At 33.8% G+C, this 17,560-nt stretch overlaps 1 protein-coding gene across 1 annotated transcript; it reads right to left on the minus strand.

Moving 5' to 3' along the window:
• Positions 1-4,636: 4,636 nt before the first annotated feature.
• LOC110786981 (uncharacterized) lies at positions 4,637-11,215 on the minus strand. The gene is made up of 3 exons (XM_021991566.2): positions 10,040-11,215; positions 6,280-6,424; positions 4,637-5,439 (listed from the first exon to the last, which is right to left on the minus strand). The coding sequence occupies exons 1-3, from the start codon at positions 10,853-10,855 to the stop codon at positions 4,946-4,948; spliced, it is 1,455 nt and encodes a 484-aa protein (XP_021847258.2). The 5' UTR covers positions 10,856-11,215; the 3' UTR covers positions 4,637-4,945.
• Positions 11,216-17,560: the final 6,345 nt, after the last annotated feature.

Genomic DNA, 17,560 nt, shown 5'->3' on the forward strand with positions numbered 1-17,560 from the left:
AATGCATCAACTTCTTGCTCGTCTAATAACTCTTTCTCAATTAGGAAGGCAGTAATAAAATCGGGTCCAAAGCTAGACTCAGTTCTAGTTCTTTTACTCCTTCTAGGTTCTAGAGTCACACTAGATGATGCAATTTCATGATGCACAATGGAAGGTGGAGATGCAACAGGTAAGCATGCTTGAACATTAACTTTCATAGGAAAAATATGCTCAAAAAACTCTACATCTCTTGACTCACGAATTGGTCCAAAACCAGATGCATCCTTAAGAATGAATCTATATGCAGCACTGTTGGACGCATAACCTATAAAAATACCATCCACGGTTTTTGGTCCAATCTTACTCCTTTGGAAATCAGAAAGTCCTATTTTTCCCAAACACCCCCACACTTTAAGGTAACCCAAGTTAGGCTTAAACCCTTTCCACAATTCATATGGGGTTTTATCTAATTTCTTATGGGGAACATGGTTAAGGACATAGCAAGCAGAAAGAATTGCCTCACCCCACATGTTAGTAGGCATACCAGAACTTATAAGCATAGCATTCATCATATCCTTAAGTGTTCTATTTTTGCGTTCAGCTATTCCATTCTGTTCTGGGGTATAAGGAGCTGTAACCTCATGAATAATCCCATTAGCTTCACAAAATTTCTTTAAAGGAGTTCCATCATATTCACCACCTCTATCTAATCTAACTCTCTTTATTTTCAGGTCTAATTGGTTTTCAACCTCAGCCTTATAAATATGGAATTTCTCTTCGGCCTCATCTTTAGTACTCAATAAATAGACCTTACAATAACGAGAAAAATCATCCACAAAGGTAATATAATAACGTTTGCCTCCTCTACTCATGGAATTCTTAAAGTCGCCTAAGTCACTATGAATTAGTTCTAGTAGGGTAGAAGATCGACATACATTCTTATTAAAGGCTTTTTTCGGGTGCTTAGCTTCTACACAAACTTCACATTTGTCAAAAGAGGTATTACTAAAAACTGGAATAAGACTAAGTTGTTTGAGTCTCTTGACAGATGCAACATTCACATGACCTAGTCTAGAATGCCATAAAGAAACTGACTCGGCAATATAAACAGAAGCAGAAGAATTATTATTATCAGTCACAACATCAAGCACAAATAAACCCCCATTACAAAATCCCTTACCCACAAATTCACCATTTCTGGTAAGTACAAGTTTATCAGATTCAAAAGTTAACTTGATACTTGCTTTGTTAAGTAAAGCACCAGAAATGAGGTTCCTGCGGATATTGGGTACATGCAAAACATTTTGCAAAGCAATAGTTTTTCCAGAAGTAAGCTTTAGAAAAACTTTTCCTTTGCCAAGTACACTCACAGTGCTTGAGTTGCCCATGAAGACACATTCTCCTTCAGAAACTTTTTCATAGTCTTGAAACATTTCCTTGCTCGAACAAATGTGGCGAGTTGCTCCAGTATCAATAACCCATTCAGTCACGTTGCTCACCAGATTCACCTCGGACACAACAGCAGCAATGATGTCTTCAGTGAGATTAGCTTGAGGCTTGTTCTCCTTTGGCTTGTTCCCAGGTCCATGTCCTTGCCTGCATTCCCTAGCTGAATGACCATACTTACCGCAAGTATAGCAATTTCCTTTAAACTGCCTTTTCTCTTTGTTGTTGTTGTTCTGCCTTGTGCCATGGAATTGATTTGGACCCTTGCCTTTCGGTCCCTTATTATAACCTGCATTTCTTTTAGTTTCAACAAGATTAGCAGTAGAGGAAGAATGGTCAGTAGATTTTCCCTTGGTTTGGATACGGTTCTGCTCTTCAATCTTAATGTGGGAAACGAGTTCTTGAAGGGTAAAGTCTTTTTGTTTGTGTTTCATGGAATGGACATAGGTTTGCCAAGAAGGGGGTAATTTCTCAAGGAGACAATTGGCTTGGAAAAGCTCACAGATTTTCATACCCTCAGCAACAATATCAGCACATAAATGTTCATACTCATGAACTTGATCAAGGACAGGCTTATCATCAGTCATACGGAAATTTAACCAACGACTACAAGCATATTTCTTAGTCCCAAAATCATCAGTCCCATACTTGGTTTTCAGAGCATCCCAAATTTCCATAGAATTCTTAGATTTACTATAAATCATATAAAGAGAAGCAGTCATGTAATGCAACAACATCCCACGACAAGTTTTGTTATCTTTCTCAAAATCCCTAGTGGAATTAGCAGGGGCAACAAGAGCAGTAAGACAATAATCTACCCCAATTTGACCCAAGAAAAACTCCATCTTATCAGACCACATCTTATAATTCTTCCCATCGAAAGGATCTAACTTAGACATATCAGGGATAAAAGGGTTGGGAAGCATGGCAGACGTAAAAGGGATAGCAGTAGGGATATTACCAGCCATTGAAAATTAAAACACGGAAGAAAAAATTCAAATTTAGATTGTAGGAACAATGACTAGTAATGAACGAATAAACTTATCTTTAACCAAGTCGTGGCGTGTATGAACACTGCCCTAAAGTTGAATTTGCCCCGTTACGTACACACGGCCTCTTGACAATCAACCTCCAGGGTTACACGACATCTATCTCGTTGGTGTAGTACAAAAAGATAGATTGAAAACGAGATTGAACGTTGCCCAAAACCGAACCAGAGAGTATGTGTTTCAGAGGAAAAAATTTCGGAGAGGAGTTAAGTTTCTGTGTGTTTTTTTTTTGTGAAAGAGGAAGGCACAATAAATAACGGAAAGCTGAAGAATTATTTCGGGAAGGAAATAAATTCGGTAATCAATTAGAATCAATCAATGACTCAATTTCCGGAATAAGATCTGTAACCGTTATGGAAAATATTCGGTTACCAAATAGCCGTTACACAGGACTGATCGGCGGTAAAAAGGGCCCCACCCACACCCGCGAACGCGCCGCGCCACTCGCCCTCGCCCGAGCCCGGCCCGGCCCGGCCCGCGCGCGCGCGCGTGTGCGGTGGCCTAGAGCCTCCTCTCAAGTCTTCTAACAAACCTATTAAGGAAGTGTGGGTAATACTCTTGTTTTTTGTCAATGTGGGACAAGCACAATTTTCATTCTTTTGAAGCAAAAACTACCTATATTTCCAACAACATCTGCCGAAGCCAGGACGTTGGACCTTTTCGAGCAGAGATACTTGCATTCAGTCATTGCAAGATTTCCTTTTTGGACGCATACAACATCTTTTGAAAGACTTGTTTCTTTGCTTTAACACGAAAGATGATCTTTGCCACTCCGTATTGATGTATGACATAGTATCATATGAGTGAAATTTGTTTGGGTTTGTAGATTGGAGTTGGACTTATGCTTTTGCAACAACTTGGTGGTGTAATGGAATTGGATTATGTGCAAGAGAAATGTTTGTTGCTGCTGGTAAGATAGTTGATATGAAATCATTGGGATATTATTCAAGATAACTTGGCTGAAACTCTCTCAGTATCAGCACAGGAGATAGTCAGTGAAACCCAACTCCAACTAGAAGCAGCTAACGAAACTATCAATTCCCCCAGATCAGTTGTTAACAGATCTACAGTAGCGTACAATTTTGTTGCTTCTGAACTAGAGCAATAAAGAGCACATGCATGCTATCTTGAAGGAGGCGTCCAAGGACTTAAGGTGGACCTGAGGATGTCCATCGGCTTCAGATAGAGCTGCAAGCTGCAAAGTCCGATGTGAGACATCTTAAATGTGCATTAGAAGTTGCTGGTAAATTAGGCTAATCACATTTTATCTTTTCTCAGTTATTACTTATTAGTACTACTTATCACTATTCCCTTGTAATACCTTTTGGTGATAATTACAGATCAGTAAAAAAAAATTGATTAAAATTGTTTTGTTGGTCTCTTCCTCATCCTTGTTCCCTAATTGCTATTTTTTTTAATAAAATAAAATAACAAAGAGGGCGAGTTTTTTATGTTGCCCTTCTTGGTATGAGAAAGTAAATTCGGCATGCTGTGATGTGTTTCAAAACACATCACAGGGGCATTTCTGTAAATACATTGAATTTCAATGGTACATGTTTAATCGTAATGGTACATGTTTTTATCGTAATGGTACTCCGTTTAACGAAATGGTACTTTCTTTTTAATGAATGGTACACAAAATGCCCATGTGATGTGTTTTGAAACACATCACAACATGCCGAAATTCCGCTCCCTCTTGTTATTGAACAAGCAGGGCGATTTATAGTTGTCGTGTTTGGTTTTGAACAAAGAGGGCGATACAGGTGCCATGTGTGGGTTGGAACAAGGAGGGAGAAAATGATGAGCTTGCCCTCTTTGATTTAATCAAAGAGAGCGAAACAAATTCCCTATTTGATCTTTAACAAAGAGGGCGAAATATTTTAGTTGCCCTGGAAAGCTAATAGGACGAAGCTAACATGGCGAATGGAGGGTGATTTTCTAATCGTCCTTTTAGCTTAAGAGGGCGAGATTTGTATCAAAGAGAGCGACTTTTTTCGCCCTCTTTGATCTTATATGTTGTAGTAATTTGAGGCTAAAATCATGAAAAAAAATCACAATTTAGTCCAATCAACACTTTGAATATGTACCTGAATTCAACACTAGTACTCGAGTATGAGTACCATGGGTGATTTTATATTCAAAAACAGGACAACATAAAAAAAAAAAAAAAAAAAATGCAAGTTCATGATTAAGCTACTCAAAATATATGTATTATACATGTCCTACGACTCCTCTCCCCATACATACATTGATACCTTGATACTACTCTAGGACTAAACCCGAATTATCCTGATCATCGGGTTACCTAATTACCATAATTAATCATTCGTGTTAGATTATGATCCCCTGCTTCAAGTAACTTGACAAGTAGTAAAAGAATGAAACAATGAAGCAACGAAAATGAAGAGAAAAGTAATGGGACTTCCTAGAAGAAAACCCAAGGTAGATGTTTCTCAACTTGATCGAGCTGATCATCCCAAGTCCTCTACTAGTTCATTAACCAATACCGCGAAAATAGCAACTTCTATATCCTTTGCAGCCTCATCGATTTCCTTTCTTGACTTTTTCCAGTCACTAATCTCCCTCCTAAGATCTATTTCCACCATCATATCAATTGTGTTTGATTCCACTTCCTTCCATGACTCCAATCTGTTGCATACCCTTTTTATGACTTGCTCATCACATTCACATGTGTCTTCTTCACTATCTTCCTCTATTATTAGATCCGAGATTAGTCTCTTGATCCCTGGTTTCTTGGCATCCTGAAAACCTGATTTCCTGAATATTTCTTGCATGAATTCTTGGGCTTGTATTTTTTCATCAAATGTCAACAATTCACACTCCTTTGCTTCTTCTACTTCATTTTCCTCTTCTGCTTCAATCATTCGTTTCTCAAGCTCAATTGGGTCCAACGTTGACAACCTCTCAAAGCTGTGAAGCCTGTGCAACAACTCTTGTTGGGCTCCTGAAAATCCATAAACATGGTTATTATTCTCCAATTCAATACTCGTACACCAAACTAAAAATAAACCGAATGCAAGATTCCTAAGCTTTTTTTTTTTTGTGTGTAATCAACTAGATTTGTCAGTTACCAACACTCCCTCTGTCCCTGAGAGTGATGGATAGCTCAATTTGTTAGAGCTTCCATCCTGGTTTCAGGTGATCCTGGGATCGATTCTCATCCCCGTCCTTGTGGCTCATTTGCACCCAAAAAAAAAACACTCCCTCTGTCCTTAATAATAGACCACACTTGTATGTTAGATGCTCGCAAGAATATACTTCGTATTCAATATTACTTAAAAACATTGATATGGTAATAAACAAGGAATTTTCCGATTACAGAAATATCTTGTTACAAGGACACAAACAACAAATATATTGTACAGTATAATTCGATTTTAGGCCTTTGATAACTTTGAATATTAGCTCCAAGTGTAGAAACCAAAGTACAAGACAACATATTTGTACGAAAGAAGTCATAAAAACAACACATGCGGTTCCGCAAAAATCTTAAAATGGATCCCACAAAAAGATTGTCATGTCCTCCTCGCAAAAACTGTAACTTTGATAAAACGTTGTTGAAGCAGAAAAATACAAGTTAAGAAATAAATGCCCTTTTGCTAAGGACACAACCAAAATAATAAGGACACAAGCAAGATCAATAAACAAAATCATTTTCTTTGGATTTTGAAGAAAATATCAACAAAAATATGAAAAAGACTATCTATCTAACAACGGTGCAGCAAAACACCAAGTATGCGCATCGTTTTCTTTGGTAGGAATGTAAAGTTTTGCAACTACTTACTGTGTATAAATGCGTAGCTGTCATCTTCGTAGTCATCTTCGAATGGAGGGTCGAGCACTGAAACTGGGCTGTTCTGTTCTTTGTCTTCTTCATCTTCCTCTTGAACGAATTTCATTATGCTTTCATCTTCATACTTCACATTGTCCTGTCACAATTAAGTTACACTACTTCCATTAGTTATGCATACCATTTCTAATACAACATTGTATGGACTACTTAGTAAGCAATGATTGTCCTATGTACACATTCGTAGTCTTTGGTTGCACCCTTTTAAATATTTCAAATAAAATTCATTTTCCATGGTACAAATGTTTTACACCAGGAAATAGCTTTCACCTTACAATATTAATTGTTTCTAAATTTATATTTACCTTTAAGCCGTGTCACAATGATGACATGGCATGTTTATGTGTCATGATTTAAATTGGAATTTAAAATATTTAACTTATATATCCTATTAAACATGTTTAAAATAAAGGTAGGAAAATCTTAATATTCTAATTTTTTCTTTTTTTATATCGATTACCTTATTTACATATTTTCATAGTAAAAATTTTACATTGATAGTAAAAATATTATGATGACTAATATTCTACGTGGCGCTTATATGTACCAATTAAACTCCGACACGTAAGATTGCGACAACTAAATATTGTCGCAACTTGCGACCTTTATCATCATTCATCCCCTTGAAATATTTCCCGTCTACCCTTGAAACAAAGACATGTTCTCAATCAATGGCAAATACACTATTTGAATTAGTTTGAACTAAATTGAACTGATTGGATTCGACCTGCCCAAACCTAACTAATATTCCCAAAGCTAAATACGTTGAAGAAGGATTAAGATGCTTTAACATATAAACCAATTATTGATCTATCCAACAAAGGTTATGTTGATAAGATAAATAATTCATCAATAAACCAAAATTAGAGGTTGTTATGCAATCACTTTATTAATAGTCTTCTTTTTCGTGCTACTAATATTATTCTAGATAAATATAATAATTTTATTGAATTTTTATAATATAATATGGAGTATGAAACATAACTTTTTGGTAGCTAGAAAAGGGAAGATAATTAAATACAAAAGTTATTGGTAGTTACTTTGTATTTATTTATTTTAATTTATCCCATTAGCATTTTTTTTTGGTTTGATTCAATTGAGGAGAGGATCCCCCTTAGCATACATAAACAAGTCGATTACTTTCAATTCAATAGTTGTTGAATGCTAACGCGTGGACAAATAAACCAAAAACATAATAATACTCCTTTCGTTTTCTTTAGTTCTATTTGCCTTTTTGCACGGCATTTGAACAATAGACTATTCTATTTGTTTTTTGAGGGAAAATTAATACCTTTCTTTTTGTTTGTTACGTATTTCTATTAGAGTGTTACACAATGTTTGTGTTTTTGTGTCAGCTTTTAATTTTAATTGGTCTAATTTTTTCATCTCATTAAATTTCTTTATAATTTTCCAAGTATGTTATATTAGCAATCTTTGTGTTTTTTAATTATTGGTTCATTTTGATAAATAAAACAATCTTTTTTGTTGTTGTAATGATTAGTGGATTCACTACAAGAAATTGTACTATTAACGACGAGAAATACCGTCGCGAAAGGCCAATAATCGTTGATTAACGACGGGATTTCCTGTCGCGAACCCGTCATAAAAGGGGGCCGTCGTTAATAGAAATTCCGTCGTAAATCCGTCGTAAACCCGTCGTAAAATACATTTGCGACGGTTATTCCCGTCATTGTTTGGTTGTTTGCCCCGTCGCAAAAGGCTTTTGCGACGGGATTTTTGACCCGTCGTAATTAGGTTGTCGTTAAAGATACAAATTCTTGTAGTGATTGAGGTTTTACTTGGGTTTATTTTTTTAATAATAAAAAAATATTTATTATACGTTAATAAACGTGCAAAAGTTCAAACGTAACAAACAAAAAGAAACGGAGGGAGGGAGTAGATTATTCGAGTATGGAGTATTTATTTTGGTAGATAGAAAAGGGTAAAATCATTGGTAGTTACTGTGCGTATTTATTAATCTATTAGCATTACATAAATCAAGGGAATAGTTCTAATTAAATACTCCAGTTATTGAATTCTAATGACATGGATAAATAAACCAAAAATATAATTTGTCCGATTTGAAAATCCAAAAATTATTTTAATTTAATTTTTAAATTTTGCCCATCAAACAGACAAGGTCTTAAAAGAAAAGATTTGAGTGGGCAAAGACGTACAATTTGGTTACACCACCAAGGTCCTAATTGCTCTGATTTAATTTGACATGCATACCCTTTTTATACTTGTATTTTAGCGTATTTTGTCCTTCTATTCAAGGGTACTATCGCCTTACAAAACTCCCCGGCAAAAGAAGCTGAGGACAGATTCCATTGCCGACAGCTAAATTCAGTCTGCTTACTCACGAGTTCACTCGGATCAATAAATATTTAACCTTTCATTGGGTTTTTACTCCGTAATTAAATATCCTAACCCTTCTTTTCACATTAATAAGTAAAATTAAAAAATACCATGCATTAAATTTTTCTTAATTTGACTAAACTCATCTAACTTTGACTTCCCACTATGGATTTATATATAGCCGTTGTGATGATAATAAGCAATTTAACATAATCCGTAACAATGAACAAATATGACAATATCATGCGTGTAAAACTGTTTTTTTTTTTTAACTTAATATTTTCCTTTTATTTAATATACAAAAGAGTATTGTCACTTCATTCATTAGGTACTAAGTACAATTGTGCAAACCAATTCAATTTTTGAGAGTGACATTAATCAATTATTAAGTCTAATCATAGTAATGATTTCTCATTAATCATATATGATATCATAAGACATTGTTCATGGATCACAAGCAAATCATAAAAAGATGTTCATGTTATAATTAACTTTGATAAGCTACTTATAAATTCTACTTGTTTTTCTCAATTTTTTGTATGGTGTTTCAAATTCTCCCCACTTCCTTTTCTTTCCTTTTTAATCTCTTATTTGTAATTTTAACCTTGTAATTCTATTTGTTTATTAATAAAAATTCATATAATCTCATTGGTTGATTTAAGTTTTGATGGATTAATGCGTTAGCAATTTTATTGCTTAAATTTTATTTGTTCACAACCCTTACCATTATTTTGTTTTTTTGTGAAATGGAATAAAAAAACAACAATTTCTCATAAAAGTACAACAATTATAGTTAATCTTATCATGTTTATTTTTCGTTAATAACAGCATAAAATGACAAACGAGAAAAATATTTAAGAACGGAGGGAGTAATATTGAATTGTCCACTCCAACTAATTTGTTCAGACAAATTCTATTTTTATTCGATTGGTCACAAAAACTTGTAACATCAATCACATTATAAATGATGCCATCTTTCACCCACAGCAAAATAAATACAAACACATTATTTAAAAATCATTTAAGCTTCATTAGACATGAACCACTTCTAAGTTGTAACCGATTTGTTCTTTACTTAGTGGTTAAAACTGCAAATTTGTTTAATATAGGTCAAAGGTTTGAAGCTTTTCACGAATTTCACCAATTTCACCAATTTGTATGCTCTTATGACTTATTTGCACCAAAAATACACGAACCACATTTTGCATAGCATTAACCACTTTTAGAAGTTTTGTAACATTTAAAAATTTGAAAATACGCTTATTAATAAATAAAATAAAATAAATAATAATGTAAATGGTGGGTACTTAGGGATAATAGAGTTGAAATGACAAACCTGAAATTTGCAACGAACAGGAGATTTAGCTAGGGAGCAACGTTCAGGAGAAGGGGTTTTGTGAAGAGCAAAACGGAACGGACTTGAACAAATTGGTGATGAATAATAATCTTCGTTATTATTATTAAAATTATTAATAATATTAGTGTCATTATTTCCCCTCAAAACATTAGTAAACTCAAAATCTTCATCTTTTTCATCACCATCAAATGATCTTCCACTGCTAGAAGTCTCTAAATCCAAGCTACTCGATCTTCCAGAAGACGAAGAAGAAGACACACTAGAGGAAATGTTAATGTTTGTTGCTGCTTCCCCTGATTCTACATTAACTAAACTAACCCCTCCTTTGTTTACATTCTCTGTGATTGTTGCCGTCTCGCTCGACTTAATCCGGTTACGGAGTGTTAGTCTCTTCAACATAGACCCAAACAACCCAAAACCCGAATTCTTAACCTGGGTTGTTGGTTTCTGCTTTGATTTCTTCTTTTGTATCTTTATCGCCGCCTCCAGTAAAAGAGTGGCGGTTTTAGCAGGAACATGAAGGAATACTCTGTTAGGGCTTCTATTAGGGACAGGGGAAGGAGGAAAATTGAATAATTTTGGGGATTTTCTAAGGTCAGGGGAATCTTGTAAGGAGAAAAAACAAGCATTTTTGCATAAATTTGAAGTGGGTTTTGATGACTTTTTTAGCTCAAGTTTATTATTTGGTGGTGCTGATTGTTTCCTCAGTAAACATTGTTTATCTGCAATATAGTCTTTTAGGTAAAAGGGTTCTTGATCTTCTTTTAGCAACTCTTTCAAATGCTTTTGAGACATTTTTTTTTCCTTTTTAGTTTGCCAAATTTGAAGTGGGCAATGAGAATTTGCCCTGTTTTTTACCAAAAATTAAGGTAGGGTGTTTGGATTTGATGCAATTGAGTGACAAGGGATAGAAATAGGTGATGAAATGAGGAGAGAGAAAGTGAGAAGAGGGAGAAGGAAGGAATGAGGAGAGTTCCTGATTCAAATCTGGGGAATTTAAGAAATCGAGGCTATTTAATGTAATGATAGTGAGTTAAATTGGGTTTTGTTTGATAATGGAGTTTTACTGTTTGTGTGAATATTTTTGTTTGGGTTTGAAAGTGGGAGAAACGGGTGGCAGTGTATTATAAGGTGTGGGAAAAAGAGGAGAAAGAAAGTAGAATTGGAAGTAAAGTGTGGGAGTACTGACGAAAATCTGCGTTTATCAATGGAAAAAAAGGAGAGTCGCCTAGCCGCTCGCTGCCGCGGGGGACCACTTGACATGTCATAACAATGTACCTTGGTTGCATAAGTGGGGCTCAAGTGAGCCTCTAGGTAAAATTTGTTTTTTCAGTTTTAAACTTTTAACTCACCTATTCAAGTGTTGTATGTTTGGATGAATGCAAATAGTGATAGAAAATAATTACTCCCTTCTTTCTAAACAACGCGTCTCCTGTGTGGCTGGTCTAAAAGAAAAAGAAAAAAAATATATGTGGGAAACAAACGTCAGAGAAGCCCGTCCAAAAGAAAAAAAGATAATCATAACTTAACGCCGTTAAATAATTTGACTGCCTCTCTTTTTGCGCCGCAGTAAATTCATTACCTAGGTTTTTGAGTTTCTCCAGAATTCTATATATATATATATATATATATAAAATAAAAAAATAAAAAAGCTATAATTCCACAAATTCAAGCTACAAATCTAATCGGAATCGCTAAAAATGGAGTTCGGACAATCTCTTCAAAGTTCAATGGATAATCTACAGCTTTGTGATTATGATGAACATGGAACTATAACCAGTAAGATTGAAGATTTCACTATTATCGAAGAGGAAATGGAAGATTTAACAACTATGGAAGATCAAATTGAAGACCTAACAAATGTGGAGTAACAAGACGAAGACCTAACATTGACTAAAAACAGTGAAAAAGGTATTCCAATTATATTTTCGCGTTTTTAGAAAAAGTAACATCATACGACTAACAACATACCTGGTATAAATTATGTTATAACACTATAGAAGTAGCTAATCTTTATGTGTAGGTAATATTCCTAACACTACAAAAGTACCTGGAATTTATTTTACAAGTAACGATCGGAACAATATAAATTACAAAATAAGAAATATCTTTTTAAAATTTATAGGTAACAACCCTAACACTATAAAGTACCAGGCATTACTCTTATAAGTAACATCCATGATACCACTACAGTAGATCTACTTAGAGTGTAGGTAACATTCCTAAAACTATAAAAGTACGTGGAATTTATTTTGGATGTAACGACTCTAACCATATAAATTACAACACGAGAAATATCTTTCTTAAATTTATAGGTAACGACCCTAACACTATAAAGTACCAAGCATTACTCTTATAACTAACATCCCTGATATTGGGATATAGTATTTATTACCACTATAGTAGATTTACTTAGAGTGCATATAACATTCCTAACACTATAAAAGTACCAGGAATTTATTTTAGAAGTAACGACCCTAACAATATAAATTACAACACGATAAATATCTCTTAAATTTATAGGTAACAGCCCTAAGAATATAAAGTACCGGACATTACTCTTATAAGTAATATCCCCGATATTGGGATATAATATTTATTACTACTATAGTAGATCTACTTAGAGTGTAGGTAACATCCCTAACACTATAAAAGGACCTATAATGTATTTTAGAAGTAACGAATAACAATATAAATTACTACACGAGAAATATCTTTCTTAAATTTATAGGTAACATCCCTAACACTATAAAGTATCAGTCATTACTCTTATAAGTAACCTCCGTAATATTGGAATATAGTATTTATTACCACTATAGTGGATATACTTAGAGTGTAGGTAACATTCCTAACACTATAAAAGTACTTGGAATTCATTTTAGAAGTAACGACCCTAACAATATAAATTACAACACGAAAAATATCTTTCTTAAATTTATATGTAAGAGACCTAACACTATAAAGTACCAGGCAATACTCTTATTAGTAACATCCCATATCTCTTAGAGTGTAGGTAAAATTCCTAACACTTTAAAAGTACCTGCAATTATTTATATAAGTAACGACTACAACACTATAAATATACCTAGGCAACAGTATCTATTATAACACTAGAAAAAAAAACAAGTGTGTCTTGGCCTAGTGGAAAGGATTCCACCTTTCAACCAAAAGGTTGGGGGTTCAATCCCCACTAGGGGCACTTTGAGGGAGGGTTCCCCTTATCACTCCCCCCACTCTCAAAGTGTCTAGCCTGCTAACCCGGACGGGTTGACCCGTACGGGGTTCCGACCCGGTAGGACTATTCATCTTACCTTGCAAAAAAAAAAAAAAAACTAAAAATACTTATTTTTATCTATAGGTAACAACACTAACAGTATAAAAGTACTTGCCCTTAGTGTTATAAGTAAAAACCCTTTCAGTTTTTAAATACGTGGCCTTAACCTTATAACACTATAGATATTATGTACTTCATGTACAGGTACGACATTAACAATATAAAAGTACTTGGACTACTAGTATTTATTATAACATTATAAAGCTAATGTATTGATAATAGCATTAAAACTATAAAAGTGTCGGCCCTTAATTGTATAAGTAACAGCCCTAACACCATAAAAGTAATTGGCCTTAAACAAAAAAAACTAACAGCCCCAATACTATAATTAATTGGTGTAACAGCTCTAACATTAAAAATAAACATTTAGCTGTAGTAATAATATAAATGTACCTACACTGTATTTTTATATAAGTAACAATCCTACCTCTATAAAGGTAATTATCCTTAAAATACAAAAGTAACAAAATAAACTATACAAATTTTGTTTGTGCTTGTTAAACAAATACAGAAGAAGATGATGAGGATTACTCTGGAAGTTTACTGGGGTATATAGAAGCAAATATAAAAGGCATATTTAAAGTTTACAAAAAGCATGCACAAGCTTTAGGTTTTGGTGTAAGACTGTCTACACATCGACTAAATTCTAAAACAAGAGTAATGTACGAAAAATTTCATATGTAACAAAGAAGGCTTCAGATGCAAAAACAACAAAAAAGTAACCAATCCTACATTAACTGACAATAAAAAGAAAAAGAAAGGCAAGAAAGTTCCTATTACAAGAACAAGGAGCAGAGCTTATATAAGGGTAAAAATAAATAAAGATGGCTTATTTGAAATAATTGAGCATGTCCTCGTGCATAATCATCAGTTTACTAGAAAGGACTGGCAGCATATGCACAGATCGGAAAGGAAAATCACGGGGACAAGGCTAAGACAATAGATTTACTAGATGACAGTGGATTAAAGCCTACACAATCATACAAGGTTATGTGTCAAGAAGCAGGAGGTAAAAATCTTAACAATTATATGAAAATATATTTTTCTAAGTAACTATAAAATGAAAATAAAAATTATAACAATTTTATTTATTGTAGGTGAAGAAGCTGTTGGACACTCAATAAAAGACCAATTGAACTTTGTGACAAGAAATAAGATGAAGGAAATTGAAGGTTCTGATGCACAGAATGTCAATGACAATTTATATAACCTACAATATGATGATCCAGATGTACTTTTTCGATTTCGATTAAAAGAAAATGGAAAATCGGAAAGTATATTCTAGAGAGATTCTATTATGAGAGAAGACTATTTATCCTATGGAAATGTTACTATTTTTTATACAACTTACCGAACCAAAAAATACAAACTCGCTTGTGGGTTTTTTGTCGGCATAAACAACCATTGGAAAACTTCAATGTTCGGTTGTTTTTTCCTTGGAGATGAAACAGCAGATTCATTTATATGGCTTCTAAAAACATTTTTGAAATATATGAGACATGTAGCACCTATTTATGTGTTTACAGACCAAGACCAAGCAATAGAGAAGGTACGTTTTGCAATTACCTTAAAATTAACATCATTTATTATATAAAGTAACATGTGGATCATATACTAACACTAGAAGAAAAAACATCAAAGGTGACGCTTGAAATAGGCTTATAGGTGGCGCTTTATAAGGGCATCATATGGCATGGTCACATTTGTGAAATTAACAAAAGTTGCGCTGGACAAGCGCAACCTATAAGCTCAAAAGTTGCGCTTGTTTGCAACCAGCGCAACTTATGTGAAGCTTATAAGTTGTGCTGGTTGAAAACAAGCGCAACCTTTGAACCTATTAAAGGTTGGGCTTGTTTGCAACCAGCGCAACCTATAAGCTTCACATAGGTTGCTCTTGTTGCAAACAAGAGCAACCTTTGAGTTTTTTTTTTTTTTTAAAAAAAAAAATCTGAATTATAATTCCTGATTCTGCAATATAATTTCTGATTTTGCAATATAAAATTCTGCATTATAATTTATAGTATACTGTTTCACCAAACATCAGCTTGACATTCCTCAAAAATGATATAAATTTCAAATTTACAATAATTTTACCGAATTAATTCAAATGTAATTAATTAAATCAATAAATAACAAAGTAATGTAATAGTCACGGATAACTACAAGCCTGCTCTATTTACACTGAGGGTAGTTCACAATCGTTGAAGTAAGTAGCCCACTTGTCTCGAACTTCATGCAACTCCTCTTTGGTAAAGGGCCCCTCCCTTGGAGTTTTGAAAACCTTTAAAAGAACAATGTACATGCAAACCAATAAATTAAATTAAGTTTCATATGCAAAAACATAAATTATATTGGTAGCGAAAACAACTTTCTGAGGTTACTAAGATTCATTTCAAGTTATTTATGCACATCTAAGACTCATTTGGCGCGATATAGGCCATATTTGGACAAAAATAGCATTTTCGATCCCAAATATCAACAAATGAACCTAAGGACACTTTTAAACCTTTTTTATGTTTCATATGCTTAGTTAGAGGTTACTAAGATTCATTTCAAGTTCCTTATGCACATCTAAGGCTCATTTGGCTCGATATAAGTCATATTTGGCCCAAAATGGCATTTTCGATCCCAAATATCAACAAGTGAACCTAAGGACACTTTCTAAATCTTTTTTATGTTTTACATGCTTAGTTAGAGGTTACTAAGATTCATTTCAAGTTCTTTATGCACATCTAAGGCTCCTTTGGGACGATATAGGTCATATTTGGCCCAAAATGGCATTTTCGATCCCAAATATAACCAAATAAACCTTAGGACACTTTCTAAATCTTTTTTATGTTTGATATTCTTAGTTAGAGGTTACTAAGATTCATTTCAAGTTCTTTATGCACATCTAATGCTTATTTGGCTCTATATAAATCATATTTGGCCAAAAATGCCATTTTCGATCCCAAATATCTACAAATGAACCTAAGGACACTTTCTAAATATTTTTTATGTTTGATATGCTTAGTTAGAGATTACTAAGATTCATTTTAAGTTCTTTATGCACATCTAAGGTTCATTTGGGTCGATATAGGTCATATTTGGCCAAAAATGGCATTTTCGATCCCAAATATCAACAAATGAACCTAAGGACACTTTCTAAATCTTTTTTATATTTCATATGCTTAGTTAGAGGTTACTAAGATTCATTTCAAGTTCTTTATACATATCTAAGGCTCATTTGGGACGATATAGGTCATATTGGGCCCAAAATGGCATTTTCGATCCCAAATATCAACAAATGAACCTAAGGACACTTTCTAAATCTTTTTTATGTTTCATATGCTTAGTTAGAGGTTTCCAAGATTCATTTCAAATTATATATGCACACATAAAGGTCATTTGAGACGATATAGGTCATATTTGGCCCAAAATGACATTTTTGATCCCAAATATCAACAGATGAACCTTAGTGCCATAAATGAGCCTATTTTGGGTCATTAGTTGAGAATTGGGAGGAAAAACGACTATTTTTGTCAACATATGACATATAAGGATCGAACGAGCCATAAATGTGCTTAAATTGACTAAATTAGATGAGAATGGGGATTGACGGCCTATTACTAAGTATTTTAAACATGTACAGGGTTAAGAATTCCTATTTGAGTTCATTAGTTGAGAGTTGGGAGCGAAAACGACTATTTTTGTCAAAATATGACATGTAAGGATCGAACGAGCCACAAATGTGCTTAAATTGACAAAATTAGATGAGAATGGGGTTTGGAAGCCTAATATTAAGTATTTTAAACATGTAAATGGTTAACAATTCCTATTTTGGTTCATTAGTTGAGAAATGGGAACGAAAACGACTATTTTTGTCAAAATATGACATATAAGGATCGAATGAGCCATAAATGTGCTTAAATTGACTAAATTAGATGAGAATGGGGAATGACAGCCTAATACTAAGTATTTTAAACATGTAAAGGGTTAAGAATTCTTATTTTGGTTCATTAGTTGAGAATTGGGATCGAAAACAACTATTTTTGTCAAAATATGACATATAAGGATCGAAAGAGCCATAAATGTGCTTAAATTGACTAAATTGAAGGAAATATGTGCTTCACCCAAGGTGAATTAGTCTAATACCAAGGTTCAAATTAATTACGAACAATTAATTC

Source organism: Spinacia oleracea, chromosome 5, assembly GCF_020520425.1.
Source record: "Spinacia oleracea cultivar Varoflay chromosome 5, BTI_SOV_V1, whole genome shotgun sequence".
In the NCBI taxonomy this organism is placed as follows: Eukaryota; Viridiplantae; Streptophyta; class Magnoliopsida; order Caryophyllales; family Amaranthaceae; genus Spinacia; species Spinacia oleracea.